This window comes from Rattus norvegicus, chromosome 1 (assembly GCF_036323735.1).
Source record: "Rattus norvegicus strain BN/NHsdMcwi chromosome 1, GRCr8, whole genome shotgun sequence".
In the NCBI taxonomy this organism is placed as follows: domain Eukaryota; kingdom Metazoa; phylum Chordata; class Mammalia; order Rodentia; family Muridae; genus Rattus; species Rattus norvegicus.
The window spans coordinates 177,379,683-177,400,855 of record NC_086019.1 but is presented as its reverse complement, the minus strand read 5'-3'; the positions used below and the strand labels follow the sequence as shown (position 1 = coordinate 177,400,855).

Here is a 21,173-nt window from a genome sequence, read left to right as displayed (position 1 = left end):
CTGGATCCTCCATCTTTTCTCTCCCTTCTCTGCCTTCTAATGGCATATAAAAGACCAGGGCCTCAAGCTGAGGGCTTGATCTTTGGGAGTAAATAGATAGTGCTTGATGATGCTTAACCTCTTGTGGAATCCTGGCAGCATGGATCCTTCCCAGTTTGCTGTAAGCCAGTCTGTGAAGACAATTAAAACCAAGGAGCCTAGAACCTGGCTAGTGCCACAGAGCTGTCCTTAAGACTCCAGCTCCATCACAGCTTCCACAGGTAGTATGGCTTGACCCTAATAAGGAAGCTGCCAGCACAGACAGACACTGGGATATTTTCAACTATGAGAGTAAAGACACAAGCCTTTATTACTTAGCATAATTTTATCCAGTTACAAGTGTCCATTAACCAACTCTTTGAAATACCAATCTACAAATTATCGAAAATCTTAAGCACGTTTATAACCCTACATGCAGCAGTTTCACTTTTGAGTGATCGGTTTAATAATGACTTTAAAATGTAAGAAAGCATTTCTGCTTGCTATGTTTGAGTGTACCTCAGAATCAATGTGCCAAGTAAGAACCCATGTGATAGCATTAGATGGTAGGCCCTTTAGGAAACGAAGTTCCAGAAGTGAACCCCTGGTGGCTGAGACTCACAGGCCTAGACAACAGCTCTAAGGGGTGTTTATTTACCTTGTCGGACATTCCTCTCTGGAAGTGTCCATCCTTTCCGGAAGACATACCAGCAAGGCACCATCTTGGAAGCAGACCACAGACTTTAACAGACACTGAACCAACTGGCTCCCAAATCTCATGCTTTCCAGCCTCCAAACATGGGAGAGCAAAGCCATGACTGTGTATAAATTACCTAGGCTGTGGTACAGCTGCACACTGCATCTCCACTGTTTAGTCAACAGCAGACATCATGTACCATGGTGATCCTATAAGATTACATCACTAAGTGATGTCACACGCGTCAAGTGCACCATGATGTCCACCCGATGATGAAGCTGCCAATTCAGGACACATGATGATATTTTGTTAAACCAGGGGGAATGGACTGAGATGGATCACATTTGGTTTTAGGGTTTATTCTAGGGAAAACAAGAACTAATCTTGAGCTGTGGTTCACTATAGGAATGTTTTGTGAACTATTCTGTACCCACAAAAAAACAACGTCTGTCCAGAATTCTGCTTCTTAACAGACAGAAGACTATCAGGAGTGGGGAGGGAAGAAAGGAGGAGTATGGGAAGGCGAATCCAGGCAAAGTTCCTGAGCTACACTCCAATGAAATGCCTTTGTGAACCCATCACTGTGTCCAATGAATAAACGCCACTAAAAAAATTTAAAGAGGCTGGGATGGAGCTCAGTTGGCAGAATGCCTGCCTGGCATCATTGTTTGCATTAGCAAGGAATGTAAAAACCAAAGCAAACAAGAAGTCTACATGACCGTTAATAGTAGCATCCATAGAATGACGGGTTTAAATTTCATAAATGTTCATATGGTTTTATAATGTGCATTTACTGTTTTTTTTTAATTTATTGTTTTAAGCTAGACTAACGGAGAGGGAAGCAGCCCGAGATGTGGGCTTCTGCGCATGACACGGCTGAGGCACTCTTGAACTCATCACAGCTATGGTGACCTACGTAAGCTCTGTCTCGTCAACATTCTGTCATGGAAGGAAGAGTTCGCAGGGCCCTCACCTCTCCCTCAAGAGGTATAAAACTGAATGGTTGGTAGGTGGGAGAAATAGTTTTTATCGGTGGCATGGCTACTGGTAAGGTGTCCACACTCCTGCACATAAGCCCTCCCTCAACTTCCCACAAGCAGCCCCAATGAAACTTCCCAAGTAACTAAAAATAAAGGGAAAAAGAGACACAGATGTAGGAGCTAGGAGTAGGGGAATTTAGCTCAGTAGCTGAATGCTAATTAGAAGCTAGCTGGGAGGAAGAAGAGGGTCAGGGAGACTGGGAGGAAAAAATGAAAGGGAAAGGGGTAAACGTAATCAAAATGCATTATGTACATGTATAAAGTGTCATATTGAAATCCATTACTATATTAATAATGTATACTAATATGTACTAACATAACATTATATATAATGTATACTAATAAAACATTAATATAAGCAGGCTACTACTTTTAAAACCTTTTTAAAGACCAAAGTCAAAAATCTATATGAATAGAAGGTCAGGGGCTCTCTATATGTTATGTTCCTCGGATCATGACTAGCACACGGTGAATGTTCCTCCATGTGCTAGCAAAGACACAGCCTGAAGGAGATGTAACTTCCACCCAGATTCCACACAAAATGGTACCCCACTGCTATAGTCTCTGAGCAGTGCTGGATAATTTTCACCAATTGAGCGGATTGACATCTAAGACCCAAGATGCCACAGTCTTTGACTCTCAGATGTCACTGAACGTCAGGCATATTGATGAGGTAATAACCCCTCCTTCGTGCCTGTGTGTATCATGGCTCATTTTAACTTATGGCATACTCCAATGGAGTCTTTGTCTCTCCCTGCTCTGTGCAACCCTGTTGAGTCCCTGGTTGAGTCTGTGTTTGTTTGGAAGGTCAGGAGCCAGAATCTAGAAGTCACTGACAGAGTAGGTTGGGAGAACTTGAGCAGGGAGAGGCACATAGGATTGTGCCCCCCACCCAGACCTTCTCCCTAGCATGGAATTCTATTTGATTATTACCCAGAAGCTTCAAAAGAAACAGCTCTGCTGGGTACAGCAACACACGCCCTCAATCCCAGTACTAGGGAGGCTGGGACAGGAGGGAGGAGTTTGACCTGGCTTTCTACAAAGTTCCAGGTCAGTCAGGGCTCCAGAATAAGACCCAGTATCAAAACAAGAACAGACAAAAACAAGAAGAACTAGTTATGTTACTGTTCTTGATTTTCTATTTTCTCCGGAACACAAGACCCAAGTTTTGTTTTTCTACAAAACACTCAAGAGAAGAAATGTCCTTCCATCATGGGAATCCCAGTTATATGAGCTTGGACAGGTAAATGTCCTCTCTGAATCTATTCTACCACACCACCTTTCTCATGGACTTGCTTGTGAAAATTAGGGTTAAAGTAGACAGGGAATATAGCATTTAGTAGAAGTAGGTGTGCGGTAAATGCTGCCATGATTAAAATGGTCTGGAAATGAGCATGTTAGAACCCTGCAGAACAATGTTCTAGGCATAAATAGAGTCTGAGCCCACAAAAGGGCACCACTTTCAAAGTTGTTGGCATGCCCAGGCACTTTTTGAGCTATCTCTTGCCCTCTGTGTTTCCTGAGATGGAGCACTGGTGCAATGTTGGAGAAGGGTGTCTAGGGCCGGGGATGCCCCTCTGTGGCGAAGCATTCATTGGCTTAGCATGCCTACAAGCTCTGGCTTGTAGGACTGTAAGTTACACAGTCCTCGGGATTCTCCAGCTGAGTGAACTGGGTACCTAAAAGGAAGTGTGTTTCCGAGTAGCACTGTGGTCTGAGCGGACTGGCACATGAGCTGAATCTGACTGACACTGGGAGACCCAGCCAATAACCAAGCAACAAGTTAATGGAACTTCTGGCAAGAGCTGTTGCAAATCCATCAGTGAGTGAGAGAATTTGAGGGAACAATTGTCAAAAAGTCCCTCCCCCCCAAAGGAGCCAAATTAGATTAATTTGCCTTCTCACTCAGAGTGTGGCTCTGAAATGACTAATTATTACTCCATTAGTCATAGTCAGGGTTTGTGTTCCCAAAGCCAGAGCAGGATAGAACTTGGCCCAGTGGAAGCAGAGCAGTGACTCACGGGATTGAGCGTTGGAGGAACATGGCATTCAGAGAAGTGGGTCTCAGTGAGAACAGATCTCTTCCCTAGAGGATAACTGACCATAACTGGGAACATTGAGACTGGCACAGCTACTGAAGTGTGGGTATTACTTAAAGCCAGGGATACTGCTGCATATTCTGCTGTGCACAGCCCAGCCACTGCCCACAAAATCATGTGACTTCACACGTCTACAGTACCAGGTTTAAATCACTGAGATCTATCAGGAAGGAGAAGGGAGAGGCACATTAGAGCACAGGAGGAGGGATTAAAAATAGGCAAAACCTGTGAGACCTTATTGAAGAATGAGTAAGAACACAGGGTGTGGTCAGTTCTCTGTGACTCCGAGAAGATATGTCAGTAGACAAGGATGTGTCCACCAACAAAGAGTGGGGAGTGTCCCTGAAGATCCACCTCGGGAGAATAATGGGGCTATATTCATTCATTTTTTTCACTATTATGTCAAAATACTAAAAAAAAAGCCAGTTGGCTCACAGGTCAAGGGTGCATGCTGGGCCACCATCATGACTTTATGATGCCATCAACAATGGCAGCAGAAACTTTGAAGTAGCTGGTCCCATTGCATCCATAGTCAGGCAAGAGCCAAGAGAAGAGATGGATGCTAAATCAGCCTGTGCACTGGGCTGCCCACACTTAGGGCCGGTCTTCCTACTTCTGTTAACCCAGTCTAGAAATTCCCTCATAAACATGTCTAGAGCTTTCTCTCCTAGGTGATTCTAGAACCTGTTAAATTTACAGTCAATATCTAGGCTGATGGGAATGGAAGAGTAGACCGATAATGAAGAAACGGGGAACCATGTGTAACCAGGCACATATCTGGAAAATGCAGTTCTGAGAGAGTCAGTGAGCAGAGAGACTGGGTCCTAGGACTTCTCTCAAATGATAAGTATATTAAATGCAGACTTTTTTGTCATTATGGACCTCTGAGTATCTTTCTAAATAGTGCCCCACTTCTCTTTTGCCTTGGCTGTATTTGCGGGATGTATTAATCTGTTCTTCTCTGCTATAAGAAAATATCTGTGGATGGTTACTACATAAAGGAAAGTGATTTGCTTATCTCATGGTCTAGAAGGCTGAGGACATACCTTTTAGTTTCTGTTTGAGTCAGTAAGGGTCCCCTGGTCTGCATTACAACATGGAAAAACAGAAGCAGATCTAGTCAAGCACACCAGGGGCCAAAGGATAGCCTCACTTACATTATCTTGTTCTTATGAAAGTTAACTCACTGAACAAAGTCAGCATTAATTATGTGGACTAGGATCTACCTTGTAAAGGTTCTATAACCTCAACACTACCGCAGCGGGATCAGGTGTATAGCACATAACTTCTGAGAAACAAATCGTACCCAAGCTGACTCTTTGCAAAGCACACACCTGCTTACTCAGCTTCTAAACCTGGTTCTTGAGATCTGATGGGAAAGTCTAAGGGAGACCCCCAGAGTATGTACGTGCTTTCTGAAGTGGGTCTTTTTGTCAGGGGATCCTTTCAGGATGTTCATCTCCTGAAGACCACACCCCCTCTCCCTGTGCTCTTGTTCCCAGCCCATTTCCTCTGTCCTCAGCCCTGTCCCTGCCCCTGTGCAGAGCAGCCAGCTATTTTCAAACAAGTTTCATGTCAGGAACGAACCAACCCAGTGATGGTTTGTGTAATTTAAGTGCAGCTTGAGAGCTACCTCAACCAGAGACTCATGGGATAGCTATAAAGATGCAGAGTCCTCAGCCCTCACTCCTATCCCAGTGGGTGGTCAGAATCAAATCGTCTGAGTTGGAACCCAGAGAAAACACACAGGAGGTTCTGGTGCCTAGTAAAATGTGAAAATCATGGCTGCTCATTATGTAACCTTACTAACCCTGGCAGGGCAGCATTACTATAAAACTTGGAGTCATGTATGGCGCACCCACTGAACTCTTCCCACCCTACTTTCTCCTCCTCCTCTTCTTCCTCTTCCTCCTCCTCCTCCTCCTCAAATCATCAGGTATTTTGACCAATTTTCTTTGCTTTGGGCACATTTCAAGAAAGAAGACAAGAATCAAAAATGATGACAACAAAAAATTCTCATGGCCATAAAAGTCATATACTACCAAACAACTTTATCATGGACTTGAACATGATTTCCAGACTTTAGAAACAGATGTGGGAAAATGCTGTTTCCCATGTCGGAGAGTATGAGGCCAGCTTGTGCCAGCAAACGTGTGGGCAGGGCCAGACATTCCGGCAGCAGTCATCCATCAATTTGGAAAGCCCTTATCAACTGGCCAGCATGTCAGACCTTGATGAGAGAGCATGGGAACAGAGAGGTGGTCATGGCCCAGCTCTGCCTCTGTCCTGAGCCTTGCCAGTTACTGGAGGTTAATACATCAGGACAAGACAGTGTTCAGAGAATTAGAGCAGAGAACCATACTGAGCCCCTGAGAGCCCAGATATGGGGGCAGGAACAGAGACCCTCAGTGGGATCAAAGGAGACATGGATGGCAGCAAAGATCCCACTTTGAAGAACTGAGACCAGTGACATGGCAAATATCTAAGATCATAAACGCAGTGTGGTCCTTGGAACAACCCAGCAAGGACTTTGGGAGCTGGGCAGTTTCTCTCTGTCCATCTTCCTCTCCCACATTAGAATTACAAGACAGAAATAGGAAAATGACACAGACTTGGGGCAGTTGAATTTTTGCTCACTGCCTTGCCCAGTTCTATGCCTAGAGCAGACTTCTAATTCTAGTTGGCTTCTTGCTGTGTGTGGTAGTTTGAATGAGAATGGTCTCCATAGGCTTGTATATTGCATGCTTAGTTCCCCCAGTTGGTGGAACTATTTGGGAGGGATTAGGAGGTGTGGCCTTGTTGAAGGAGGTTTGTCACTGGGAGTGGGCTTTGAGATTTCAAAAGCCCACCCCGTTCTCAGTTAACACTCTCTCTCTCTCTCTCTCTCTCTCTCTCTCTCTCTCTCTCTCTCTCCCTCTCCCTCCCTCTCCCTCTCCCTCTCCCTCTCCCTCTCTCTCTCTCTCTAAGATCTCAGCTCCTGCTCCAGTGCCCTGCCAAGCCTGCCTGCCTGCTGCCATGCTGCTTACCATGATGTTCCTAGACGCACCCTCTAAGACTGTGAGTCCCCTATAAACTCTTCTATAAGTTGTCCTGGTTTTGGTATCTTAACACAGCAATAAAAAGGTGATCAAAACTGTTAAACACCACAACCAGAAGCAGCTTAGGAAGAAAGGGTGTTTGTGGTTTATAGCTTACATCTGTCTCAAGGGAAATCAGGGCAGGAATCTGTAGGCAGGAACTGAAACAGAGGCCATGGAGGCATGCTGCTTACTGGCTTGCTTTCCAGGCTTACTGTCAGCCACCGTTCTTATACAACCTGGGACCTCCTTCCCAGGGGTGACACTGCCCACAGTGGGCTGGGTATCCCCACATCAATTATTAAACAAGAAAATGTCCCAGGGACTTGCTGCAAGCCAATCTGATAGAGGCATTTTCTCAATGGAGGTTTCCTTTCTTCAGATGACCCTAGCTTGTGTCAAATTGACGAAAAACTGAATGTAGCACAGAATGCCTACCTCATGAGAAGATATCTGAGAGACGATTAATTTGTGTTTTGTGGCAGACATTTGTTGAGCTCTAATGGTGTGTAAGACGCATTGTTCTGGAGGAAACCAATAGCTCCTGTTCTCATGGAACTTCCAACAGAGAGGGATGGAATTAAAATACTGTAGCATTTTAATACCCAGTGTGGGTATGCAAACTTTTGTCACATCATAATCTGATCCCCACTTCCAGTGACACAGCTCTGAAGCAGTGACTGAGCCAGATGTGGTGCACATCTGTAATCTCAGCACTCTGGGAGTGTCTCCTGTGACAGTTGGTTCTGCATCACAACTCAACGGAAGTGCTTTCTACCATTAGAGTTCCCAAAGGGAAGGGTGGGCCTAGCAATGTTACCAGTCCCTGATCATGAGTTTTTGTTGTTGTGTGGTTGCTTTTTTTGCTTTTTCTAAACAAAAACCTTTACTGTGACCTGTCAGAAATATCTAGGGAAGCATTAAACTGTGAGAGGTCTTCAGACAGAGGGAGGGAAGGTCTTCACATGCGCTCTTCTATTGCTCCTCTTGTCCAGCCACAAAACTTGTCCACCTTAAAAGACAGCCCAAAAGTTATCATCTTCCTATAATTTTTCTGTCCTTCAACTTTCTATAAATGACTATTTTCCTTTTGAAGATGCATTTTATTTTTCAGTACACGTATGTGTGTGTGGGGTGGGGGGTGAGTGTGGGTGTGCACTCATATTGAGTGGGTGCCCTCAGAGGACAGAAGAGAGCATCAGATGACTGGGAGCTGGAGTGACAAGTTGTGAACCTCATGACTTGGGTTCTGGGAACCAAATTCAAATCCTCTGCAAGAGCAAAAATATTCCTAATCAATTCCTCATATTATAAATCTGTTTAAAAAATCCATGACAGGGGAGGTTATAAACCCTAGAAAAAGGTTAAAATCGTTGGTTAGATAAAGTGACATAAAATCAAGCATTTGCGATAATACCCAGAGGCAAATGTTACTCAGAGCCTTAGTGATGCCACTTTCCAGCAGACAGCAATGAATGCAGAGACCCTCGTGTCTGCTCAGGGTGCCGAGGATAAGGGATGCTTGTGTGCTCAGTCCTTGGCATGGTCAGCCTCAAACAGGATGTTTATATCATTCCCCTAAGGTTCAGGGAACACTGCACAAAAATGGGCCCCAAGATAGAATAGAGGAGAGAGGCAGGGGCCTAGCCTTCTCTGGTTAATGGCTTGCTATTGACAGATTCAGGGAGAAGGAAAACACTGTATTCAGTTGTGGACTCTGTGGTGATCCCACTGAGCTTTACAGAATAATCTTAAACTAATGGTTATACACATTTCTCTGGTTGAGCTAAATGGGTGGTGTATACACACACATGCACAGACACGGACACAGACACACACACACACATGCAAAGAAACACACACACACATTATGGATCTTGGAAAGAGAATGGAAGGCATCATGATAGTGATAGGAGGAAAAGCAGAGTGTGCGGAGTGGGGAATAGCCATGCGCGTGCACGTGTGCATGCATGTGTGCATCTCCCTGTGTTTAATTAGGGTTGCTTGTGTGAGCATGGGTGGGAGGTCATTTGCTGGAGCATGGTTAGCTAACCAGGGACCATACCACCTCTCTCCCTCTCTTGTAGCCATGAACTACCAATGGCTCCTTGGAGAGGAACAGGACCTCCTAACTTCCTCCCCATTCATGATTGACAAGCCCAATCTCAATCAGGTCTTATTCTAGTAGCATCAGCCACTGTGAGTTCACAGGGCAGCAGCCAAGTCTGGACCAGGAGACAACATCTTATATTACCCTTCTCTCCAGGCTTGAATAATGCAGTAAGAAGAAAACTTAAAAATACAAGGACAATTCCCGAGAATAAGTGTGCAATACTATTTCAGCTTTAGACAAATATGTCAAAACTTCTTTTGGGGTTCTAAGCTGGCTCAGAGCCCATTAGTTGTTAATAAACTTTTATTGTTGGTGATGAGGTCATGGGAACGTTTTAAGAATAAGAAGAGTTAGAGTCTTGTTTGTAGGAATTGGGGCTCATCTGAGGAGAACGTTCCTGAGGCTGTGGCTGTTTGACTAGCTGACACGTCCTGAGTCAAGCGCAAAGATTACCATCTTGAACTTCAGTGCAAACAGTGTGCTTAAAAATCTGTCAATAAATATGTGAGTGTCCAAGCCTGTGCTGGGCAGATTTGCTGAGGGTGGAGAACACAGCAACAGAGGAGATAAATAAAACCCCATCTCGTGGGAGGCATGGTGGAAGGGACAGACAGTGCACATATCTGCTAGAGAAACAGACAGGGGGTCTGTCGTTGCTAATAGACACAAAGAGTAGGTGCAGAAGAAAAACAAGAATCCAGCTCAGGGTCAAGGTGGCAGGCCAGTGTAGCTTTAAATGGGGGGATCAGGACCCAGCTCCTCTGGAAAAGGGCATCTGGAGCTGAGACCTGCTAGAAGCAAGAGAGTGAGCTGGACTATGTTCCGGGCCTGGGACCAGGGAGCAGTTTGTTTTTAGTGAGCTGAATTGTGAAGACTGGCGTGTTACTTTTGTACAGACAGTACTGTCTCTGAACTCCCTGTCACTTGCAATTAACCGTGAGTACACCCAGCTAGCTCATAAAAAGATCCAGTGTCTCTCCCGCTCTGGCAGCTAGACACCCTCATGTGCCAATGCCGCCACCCTGGAACCCACTGTTGGAGCAGAGGAGAGACCCCACCCCTTCTCTGGGACATCTGCAGGAGCCAGCAGAGCAGTAACCCTTACTGTCCCCCTCCTCCCCCACTAAGCAGCTCCATTGCTCCCATTGCTTTTAGGCATGGTGGGTGAGTCTGTGTTTCCCACTAAGTCCTGGGACATTGAAAAGCATGACAAGCCATCTGAGCCCCTTTAGAGTCAGGAACATGTGGTCAGTGAGATGTCTCAGCAGGTAATAATGGTGCTTGTGACAAGCCTGATGACCTTTTCTTTTCTTTTAATAATTTTATTTTTCTTGGATATTTTATGTATTTACACCTCAAATAAAATACATTTCCCTCTCCTCTCCTATACCTCCTCTCCCTCTCCTCTCCTATACCCTCCTCCCCCTTCTTCTATGAGGATGCTCCCATTCCCACCCACCTACTCCAACCTCAACGCCCTGGTATTCCCCTATATTGGGAAACAAGCCTTTACCAAGGGCTTCTTCTCCCTTTGATGCTGGACAATGCCGTCCTCTGCTCCATATGTAGCTGGAGACATGGGTCCCTCCATGTGTACTCATTGGTTGGTGTTTAAGTACCTGGGGCTTCTGGTGGGGTTCAGTTGGATGATATTGTTGTTCTTCCTATGGGGTTGCAAACCCCTTCCGCTCCTTCAGTCTTTTCTCTAACTCCTCCATAGGGGTCCCCTTGTTCAGTCCAATGGTTAGCTGCAACCATCCTCATCTGTGTCAGTAATGCTCTGGCAGCGCCTCTCAGGAGACACCCATATCTGGCTCCTGTCAGCAAGCCCTTCTTTTCATCAGCGATAGCGACTGGGTCTGGTGGCTGCATATGGGGTGGATCCCCCTGATGACTTCAATACCCAGCCCAATTGTGAAGGAGAGAAGGAACTCCTGCCAGCTGTTCTCTGAGGTCCACATGTGTGTATCTGTGTGTATACTTGACCCCATCCCTCTCCCACATATAAGTAAAATATTTTTTAAAACATTTACGAGAACTAAGTGTGTGGTCTTTATCTAGATTTATACAAACGTCTCACAAATTTACTGTTTTTTATGTGTCTGAGTGTTTGTCTGCATGTATGTATGTGTGCCACATATGTGCCTGGTGCCCACAGAAGGCGTGGGATGCCCTGGGACTGGAGTTAGAGATGGGTGTGAGTAGTGAGCTGCCGTGTGGGTGCTGTGAACAACCTGGGTCCTCTGCAAGTGGGTCAAGTGCTTTAAGTGCTGAGTCATCTCTCCAACCTCAGTTTACCCACATTTTGCTGCTATTAAGTACTCAGAGTTTTCAGGGAGGGAAGGTGTTAGGTGAAAATGTGTATTTAGCTGCTTTTAAAATGCCATTTTCAAAAATGGCAGCAGTGTTTATAGTTTGTGTTCTAGTGAGTGACTTGATTCTCTGTTCCACCTGTCAGCTGCAGAGGCTGACTCAACCGGACGATGGCAAGGAGGGAACAGCAAACGTCACCGGGTCGCGGACAACCTCAATTTGTCTTACCGCTGTCCCCAGCAGTCAATACATGGCCCAGGGAGCATCCCATAAGTGATACCAAATGAATGAATGAATGAATGAATGAATGAATGAATGAACTAATGAAGAATAGATTCAATGAAAGATGACACCTTTCAAATGTGTCAATGCTGTAGTAGAAAAGTGAACGAGAGGTACAAAGGGGATCTGGTCTATGATCCCCCTAACCTCAGAAACCAGGACAACCAAGTGGAGTATGCATTTGAATGGCTCACAGGTAAGGCAAGAGTAAAGACATTCACTATGAGAAAAAAAATTACTAGTCCAGCATGTGGAGCTTTGAGGTGTGGCTTGCTTTGACTTAATTCCATGAAGGTTCAGTTTTATCTTGTAAGGAATGGTAATACCAACCCTGACTTCAGAAAAGTGCCACAAGAATTAAGTAGAATTAAGGCAATATCAGGCACCTTGCACACACACTGCTGACATGAAAAACAAAAACAAACAACAAGAAGAAAACCTCATACAGAGTGGGACCTCCTTTTTGCTCTGAACAGGGCTACAACCAATTGCACCCTATGGTTATAACCAAGAACATGGCTATTAACCAGGAGCCTAGGTTAGATGGAATCTCAGCTTTCTCACAGAACTGGGTGGCTTTAGGGAAGTTGCTGACTTTCTCTGAGCCCCCAGATGCCTGCGCTGTGTAAAGAGAGCAACAGTGCTTAGCTCGTCATGCTGCTCTGAGGATCACTTCAATCACTGAATGGAAACCTAAAGGTACCCGACTCCAAGGCACTAAGCCTGCTAGCTGTTCCTGTCATCATGGGTGCTTTCACGTCCTCATGCACACTGCTCCTGAGGGCTGGAGCTGAGAACATGGATAGCAAGTGACGGATGTGTCCCTGCTCTGAGTGATAGAAAAGTCATGGGTTCCTCAATGTCTCAGAACACCAAAGTTCTCAATCCAGGGACCTCAGGTTTGACAGCTTGTTAAAATACAGGGGTGGGCCCTGCTCTAAGTTCAGACTGATCGAGCCTCAGTGAGCTGAGACTGCATTTATAAGTTCCATGTGCGGCTGATGCTGCTAGTGATCCCACCATGGCTAGGTTACAAGAAAGGACGTCAGGAGCTCTGAGAGAAGAATAAGAAATAATCAGGAAAATATCAGAAGCTCCGAGGTCACAAGCTAAGGTAGGACATGCTAAGATGGGAGGGAGGACACCCTAAGATGGGAGGTAGGACACGCTAAGATGGGAGGTAGGACACGCTAAGATGGGAGGGAGGACATGCTAAGATGGGAGGGAGGACATGCTAAGATGGGAGGGAGGACATGCTAAGATGGGAGGGAGGACATGCTAAGATGGGAGGGAAGACATGCTAAGATGGGAGGGAGGACATGCTAAGATGGGAGGGAAGACATGCTAAGATGGGAGGGAGGACATGCTAAGATGGGAGGGAGGACATGCTAAGATGGGAGGGAGGACATGCTAAGATGGGAGGGAGGACATGCTAAGATGGGAGGGAAGACATGCTAAGATGGGAGGGAGGACATGCTAAGATGGGAGGGAGGACATGCTAAGATGGGAGGGAAGACATGCTAAGATGGGAGGGAGGACATGCTAAGATGGGAGGGAGGACATGCTAAGATGGGAGGGAGGACATGCTAAGATGGGAGGGAAGACATGCTAAGATGGGAGGGAGGACATGCTAAGATGGGAGGGAGGACATGCTAAGATGGGAGGGAGGACATGCTAAGATGGGAGGGAGGACATGCTAAGATGGGAGGGAGGACATGCTAAGATGGGAGGGAGGACATGCTAAGATGGGAGGGAGGACATGCTAAGATGGGAGGGAGGACATGCTAAGATGGGAGGGAGGACATGCTAAGATGGGAGGGAAGACATGCTAAGATGGGAGGGAGGACATGCTAAGATGGGAGGGAAGACATGCTAAGATGGGAGGGAGGACATGCTAAGATGGGAGGGAAGACATGCTGAGATGGGAGGGAGGACACGCTAAGATGGGAGGGAGGACATGCTGAGATGGGAGGGAGGACATGGTAAGATGGGAGGGAGGACACGCTAAGATGGGAGGTAGGACATGCTAAGATGGGAGGTAGGACACGCTAAGCTGGGAGGTAGGACATGGTAAGATGGGAGGGAGGACACGCTGAGATGGGAGGGAGGACATGGTAAGATGGGAGGGAGGACACGCTAAGATGGGAGGTAGGACATGCTAAGCTGGGAGGCAGGACATGCTAAGATGGGAGGGAGGACATGCTAAGATGGGAGGAAGCACTCAGCACAGAGCCCAGCAGATGGCAGGCACTCTGCAAACATGAGCCATCGGTGTTGTTACTATCGGGCCACTCTTTTGTATGTCTTCCCAGAGTTCTTTCCCTAGAAAGGTCATCTAAATGGGCAGAGACTTGAAGCCTAGAAAAGAAAGTTTTACCTGAGCATGATGGTAACCACTGTAACTCCAACACTCAGAGGGCTGAAGCAGAGACTTTGATGCCAGCCTGGGCTACATAGAGGGTACTGGGGCCGCCAGGACTGCATAGCAAGACTATGTCCCTCAACCATTCCCTCCAAAAAGAAACAAAAAAAAAGGACACAGAAAGATGGATCACAGGGTAAGGACACTTGCAACCTAGCCTGAAGCCTTGTCAATTCCCAGAACCCACATGGTGGACATGAGAACCAGCTTCTCCTGCGAGCTGCCCTTGGACCACCACATGCATGCCACGGCACACACATGTGTGCATGTACACATAAATGGTTTTAAAACTAAAACATTTTAAGTCACAAGATTCAACCTTTAATTACAAACTGTCCCCAAGTGATTAAAAGACCCTGATGCACAAGGTATTTGGGGCAGGGTCTTCTGAGGAGCTCACACATTACACCAGAGTTTCCAGCAGCCAGTTTTGAGGGCAAGCATTTTCCTGGTTTTTCATTTTCTCTTCTGAGTTTGCACATTCCAGATAAAAAATGAATTCTACAACAGTGAGAAGTGGCTACCAGAAATGGTCAGGGTAGGTTTGGCTGGGCCTCTGCCTCAGATCAGCCCAGCCCTCTGGGATGTGTTCTGACATCTTGCTAGAGAAGGGTCGATGTTCCTGCCATTTCCTTTGGAAGAATATTCCACAGTGAACTATGGCTTATTGTCAAGGCCTTGCCTTTGAGCTTCCCTTTCTTCTCCTGACCCACTTTCATACTGCTGAGGCCTTTTGCACAGTCACGCACAGCGCCACCCCCACCCCCTTACGGGGCTGCTCTTCCAGGGCTGACATTCAGAGACCACCACCTCCTAAACTTGTCTGCTCGCTTAGCCAAGACAAGCATGCATAGTTCTTTTTATCTTTCTCCATAAGTCAGCCTCCACATCCCCTTAACATCCTTCTCCCGATGTTGAACTCCTTCCCTCCAGCTTGACTGCCCGGAGCTCTTGTTCCAGTCAACCACAAGATGCCTAGTGCAAGGGAAACAGCCAGCCTGAACCAGTTTCCGAGCACTCTCTCCACGTTGCATTGCCTGATGCCAAGGGTACAGAGCCCAGAGCCCAGCTGTGGGATCTGCGAGAGAGAAACAGACCCTGCCAGGTGACCAAGCCTGCTCAGGCAGGCTGGCAGCCTTTGTCACCAGCTGTGGGGTCCTTCTAATGGAGCTGGCCCACTTGGATTTCATCAGGGAAGCACACGAAAAGCCACACGTGATGCTTAACCTCTCCTTTTACGTACACTCCTCATTTGGCCCCTGACGGCCAGGCTGTGGCAGCGAGCAGGTGTCTTACCTGGAAGGTGCCCGCGTGGTCTTCTTCCTTATCGCCTTCGCGGTTCTCTTTGAGAGCAATTAACGTGAAGCCTCTGAAGTAGGAGGGAGGGGCAGCCGAGAGTGTCACTGTGAGAGACAAGAAAGCCACCGTCAACACAGCAATCGATTGCGTTCCCTTTGACACGTACGACCAGACCTGAGAGCTCTGTCAACGTTCCATCCCCATGGAGGACAGGGCAGAGGATGATTGGTAAAGGCTCATCAGCTCCCTCTTCCATTTTCAGAGTCTGCTAAATGCCAGATCTGAAATCTGACCCAAAATTCTTTTTATCTTTATTTCTTTACTTATTTGTCTGTTTATTTCTTTTTGACGAAGAGCCTTGTTGTACAGTTGGGGCTGGTCTCAAATTCACAATCCTCATACCAGGACTTCCCATGCCTCCTGAAGTCTCCCTTAACCAGTCAGACAGAGGAAAGGGGAGCTGTCTCAATTATCTCAATTTGATAATGAGAGCCCTGGTCAGAAACTCCCATCTTGACAATAAGCTCACCCTGCTACACTTCTATTAGGGTGAGCCAAGAGGAATCTGGGCTCCTTTAAGATGTCTAGGGCGACACATATTGTTCTCTGTTCTCCAAACGGCTTCTCCTTATCTTCTGAAAACTCACTCCCAGTCCCCTGGTGCTTGCTCAAGTTCTGCTGACCCATTGATTTCAAGTCCTTAAGTCCTTCACCATAAAGACCTGAACCCTCTTAAGATAAAAAATGCTAATCACCAGATGAGGATGCTGCCACTGTGTATCTGGCTGAAACAGGTCCTCACAGACCTCAGGCATTAGGACTCAGCTATGCTGCCTTCCTTCCTAAAGTCCTGACCCTAATAAAATTGATGAGACCAACAAGTCCAGAGAAGGATGCAGAAGACCACTTCCTTTCCTGGTCCTGGAACAGGTGTCCCTACAGTTTGCACCGCCAGAACCACATACACCAAATATATGCCAAACACAGCTCCCAGCAAACATGACACAGCAGATACTGTGACTGCAACTATAGCAACTCCTGGCTAGGGAGGAAAACTGAGGGTGAACTTTTCTGGCATCTCTCCCAGGTCTAAAACCCTTAAAGAGTGAGGTAACCTTGGCTAAGGTAGTGGCTCTCCAATAAAGGTGGTGACACCCTGGATTGTATAAGAAGAGACACTGGAACTCTTAAAAAGGAAGACAAAAAATAAAATACAAAATACAAATAAGATATGAAAATTACTTTCTGTATTACTTTCCGTTTGTTTCTGTGACTCATACCTGACCAAAAGCAACTTTGAGAGGAAAGATTTATTTGATTGACACTCCCACTCCATCACTGAGGTAACTCAAGGCAGGAACCAGAAGGCAGACCTGCTTGCTATTACAAACAGAATCACCTCTGACCAGGGACCTCACTCATGACCAAGAAAATATAACAGGAGCCATAAAGGACTGCTGCTTGCTGGCTGACTCCCAGACTCCTGCTCAGTTAACTTTCTTATACGGCCCAGGACATCTGCCTAGGGATAGTGCTACCCACAGTGGGCTGGAACTTCCTGATTCAATTATTAAGATAACTCCACCACCAGACATTGCTACAGACCAATTTGATCTAAGCAATTCCTCAGTGAAGCCTGTAGTCTCACATGACTAGGCTTAGTTAACAATTAAAGCTAACTAGGGCACATGCTTCAGGAAACATTTCATTGCCAACGATAAACAGACTAGTAAATGAAAACATACATTTGAATGTGTATGCCATACATATTCACATACACATATATGGAGAGAATAGGACCCAAAAAGTTAAAAATGCATAAATAAATAGAAGTTTTATGTACTTAATACAGACTCTAAACTCACTGACTCCTGGCTTTGTATGAAGATGACCTAGTTCAACCCCTTCCATTCTGTGACTAGACCTCTGAAATCCAGAGCAGAGAGATTTATTCAAGCTCCCATCATACAAGTTGCCATCTGGATTCCAGGTACTTTGCCCCTAGTCAAGGGCATTTCTCCCGGCTGTAAGCCATAATGATAACTTCTGTACAATGCTTCTAGAAGTCTGGGGTTGCCTTCTAACCCAGTTCACAAGGGACAGGAGAAGGCCTGTGCCACTGCTTTGTATAGATTTACCTCATACTACCAGACAGTGGTCTAAAGACTGCAGAATAAAGAATGGTGTCAGTGGGTGTTGGGGATCCAAACTCAGGTACTCATGCTTGCTTAGAAAATTATTTACCTGCTGAGCCATCTCTCCAGCCGTACTTTTTATATCTCTTATATATTTGGTTGTGAGCCTAGCCTTTAACTGTGAGATAGCCTTTAGCTATCTCTCCTGTCCTTTATATCTCTTAAAAAAGATACTGAACATTTGTAGAAAAGGAAATAAAAATAATCACATCTGGAACTTAATGGTAACTTTTAAGAAGTTACCGGATTTTCTTCTCTGATAATTTGAAATTATGAGACTTTGGGGCTGGAGAGACAGCTCAGTGGTTAAGAGCACTCGTTACTCTTGCAGAAGACCCAAGTTCAGTTCCCAGATCCCCAGTCAGGCAGTTCCAGCTCCAGGTAATTCAACAGCTCCTTCTGGCATGCAGTGCACAAACATACATGCAAATGAGTGCATGCACACACACACACACACACACACACACACACACACACACACACACACACACACAGAGCACTGAAATAAATGAAACTTTAAGAAAAAAAAAAAAGAATCATGAGCCCCACTCGCTCTCATGAATCTAAAAAAAACCCCCCAAGATGTTGAAGATAATCTGGAAGCTATTTTCCCTTTGAAAAAAAGCTTATCAGAAATCACATCATATTAAAGCTGAAAAGGCACATTTTACATAAAAATACCGACACAATTAGCATAATATCTATGCTTGCTTCCAAGAGTCAGTATGTGACGCAAATGAGTGGGGACATGCCAGGTCTTTACGATCATAACTTGGAATTTAGTAGACCAATGGAGAACAGCAGTGCTGAGGGAAGGCAAGATGGCCCAGTCAGGCAGTGACTGTGCACGCCTGAGGCCCTGACTTTCATTCCCCAGAACCCATGTAAAGGTAGAAGACGCAAATCATCCTCTGATTTCTATATGTACCCCATGACAGGCACACGCTCATGTGTACACACCATACACACAAAATTAATAATAAATAATAAGATAAAATATTTTAGAACAAAGAATTGCTTTTGAAAACAGTGGTAGATCCTATTTTCAGTAATAAGATTATCACACTGCAGTGCACTTTGTGTTTTCTGTTTGTCTTGAGGCTTGTAAGCCCTTCAAGGGCTAGAACCACATCTGGGCTCAGGGCAGTGATCAGTGATGTGCAATGAAGCCTACAGAATAGTACTCATGGTCTGTTAGTTTCTGAATTGTCAAGAATGCCAATCTTCTTACAAACACACACGTGCGCATGCGCGCACACACACATACACACACACACACACTATATATATATATATATATATATATATATATATATATATATATATATATATATATGATGCATAGATTTAGTGCAGTCTAAATGAAAGTCCCAATGTATTTCATGTGATATTGAGAACCTGCTTCTAAAAGTCATATGGAAATGCATGGTGCTAAGAATAGTCAAGGCAATCTTGAGAAAGGAATACAAAGTTGTGGGGCTTATTATTTCCAGATATGAAGACTTACAGAGCTATGGAAATTAAGTCAGTGCTCTACAACAAGGAAAGAAGACTGAGCCAATTAAATAGTGGAGGGCTCACAGAGAAAGCTCCAGAAAGCTATGGGAAGTGCAGATGATACAGAATGCGCAGCAGGACAGAAAACCAATGGTCAAGGATGACCACAGGTGGCCCTCCCCAGGTTGTGCACTAAGTAAATCTATGCAGGCTGACATGTTACATAAAACACAATATGCTAAAGGTTTTGGGTGGCGGTGTGAGACAGTTTGCCGATGACACTGGAGCAGAAAATGTTTAGGACATAAAACAGCAAAGGTCATAAAACTGGAGATGCATAACGAGGTGCTGCCGAACTTTTCCTGTCAAAAGACACTATGAAAAGGGGAAAGGCAGGTCATGGTGTAAAAGATGTTTGCAGTCCTATAGGCACTATCTAAATTATGCCACGTCTTGCTAATCAAGAAGAAAGACAATCCAACAGAAAAGACCATGGGCAGATGCGAGAGCTGATACTTGGTGAAAGGCTCTGAACCTCCCCAGCCAAATGGGAAAGGCAAATGAAATTCACAATAAAATACTACCAACAGCTACCAGACTGACTGAATATGAAGAATTAATAGCAAACACTGTTATCTGGAACGTTCACACATTGTTGAGGAAAGTGAAAATTAGCACATTTGCTGGAAAACTCTTCAGCACTTTGTTGAAGCTAAACATACACATTCCCCACGGCCCAGTTACACAACTTCAAAATGCACGGTTATGTGCATTCAATGTTCTTAGGAGAATACTTGGGGAGATGGCCTTCAGAGTAGCCCCTGACTGGAAGCATCACTAAGTTGGAATAGGTAAATGGTGACACCGTCCTGGAAGCAATGTCTAATGAAAACGAACAAACCGGGCTGTTCACTGACATGGATGAGTCACAAAGGTAATCCCACGTTGGAAAAAACCTGACACAAAGGAATACACATGGCAGGGCTGGGAGATGCTTCAGTCGGTAGAACGGTTGCCATACAAGACTGAGACCCTGAATTTGGGTCTCCAGCATCCACAGAAAAGCTGGGCACAGCAGCACACATCTGTAACCAGCACTGGGATGCAGGGCAGGTCGGTCGCTGGAGCTCGTTAGCTAGAAAGTCTCTGTGAGCTCCAGACTCAGTTAGGAACTTGTTCTAAAACATAAGGTGGGCAGCAAACCAGGAAGACATGTGTTACCATTCTCTGGCCTCAGTACACGCGTGCACATGTCCACACAAGCAATATATATATATACCACAGAAACACATACAGAGAGGGAGGAGGGTGAAGGAGGGGAGAGAGAGGGAGAGACAGACAGACAGAGAGAATAGAGGTGGTATGGTTGCATTGGTGAAGACTTACAGAAAAGATTGCACTAGGCAATCTCTGGTGCTAGAGTCAAATGTGTGGGAGGAGGAGGGAGAGTGATGTGGAGGGTACACGGATGTTACCACAGCCTTGGTCATGTCCCAGTTCATCATGTGAACTCTGGCTAGACTGGTTTCTTCACCATGTGATAGTCATTAAGCTATATCATGTGTGATTCAATTATTAAATTTTTTCTTGATTGCAAATAGCCCTCTTCCTGTACATTTATTCGGTATACCTGACAAGCCAGCCGTAGGTTTGGTTTCCCAGAATGCTGCATTCCTGCAGGTTCTAGAAAACTAAGGTCGTATCCTTTCTTGCCTATTAGATCTATCACACAAGATGGAGGCTCTGGAGACGGAGCTGGACTCTGCATGGGGTTTCAGTGCGTAACTGCCACTGGAAATGATGTTATTACACAGTTTAATTTGAAGGCAGTCGGGAGGCCCTATCCATCTGGTGGGCTTCATTAGACTTCCTCCTGAAAGAAAGGCGCAAACGTACAGCATGTTCTGCATCCCAGTAACAACCAAAGATGACTGCTTGGTGATAAATAATAGGATCTTCCCTCTAACGACTCCTCCCAGTGCCTCCCAGGAGAGGCCATTAGGAGATCCAAAACTTGGAGAAAAATGCTTACAAAGGATTAAAAATACAAAATAAAAAAGACACAGCGAGAAGGGCTATCTGGAGTCACCCTGTGAGCACACACAGGGAACTGGTAACGGC

General features: G+C 45.5%; 1 protein-coding gene across 1 annotated transcript in view; it reads right to left on the bottom strand.

Moving 5' to 3' along the window:
- Positions 1-21,173, bottom strand: part of Spon1 (spondin 1) — a 299,164-nt gene that overhangs the window by 261,834 nt on the left and 16,157 nt on the right. Inside the window, exon 2 of the mRNA NM_172067.2 lies at positions 15,358-15,464. Coding sequence (NP_742064.2) covers positions 15,358-15,464 — 107 coding nt within the window. The remainder of the gene's footprint in view (positions 1-15,357; positions 15,465-21,173) is intronic.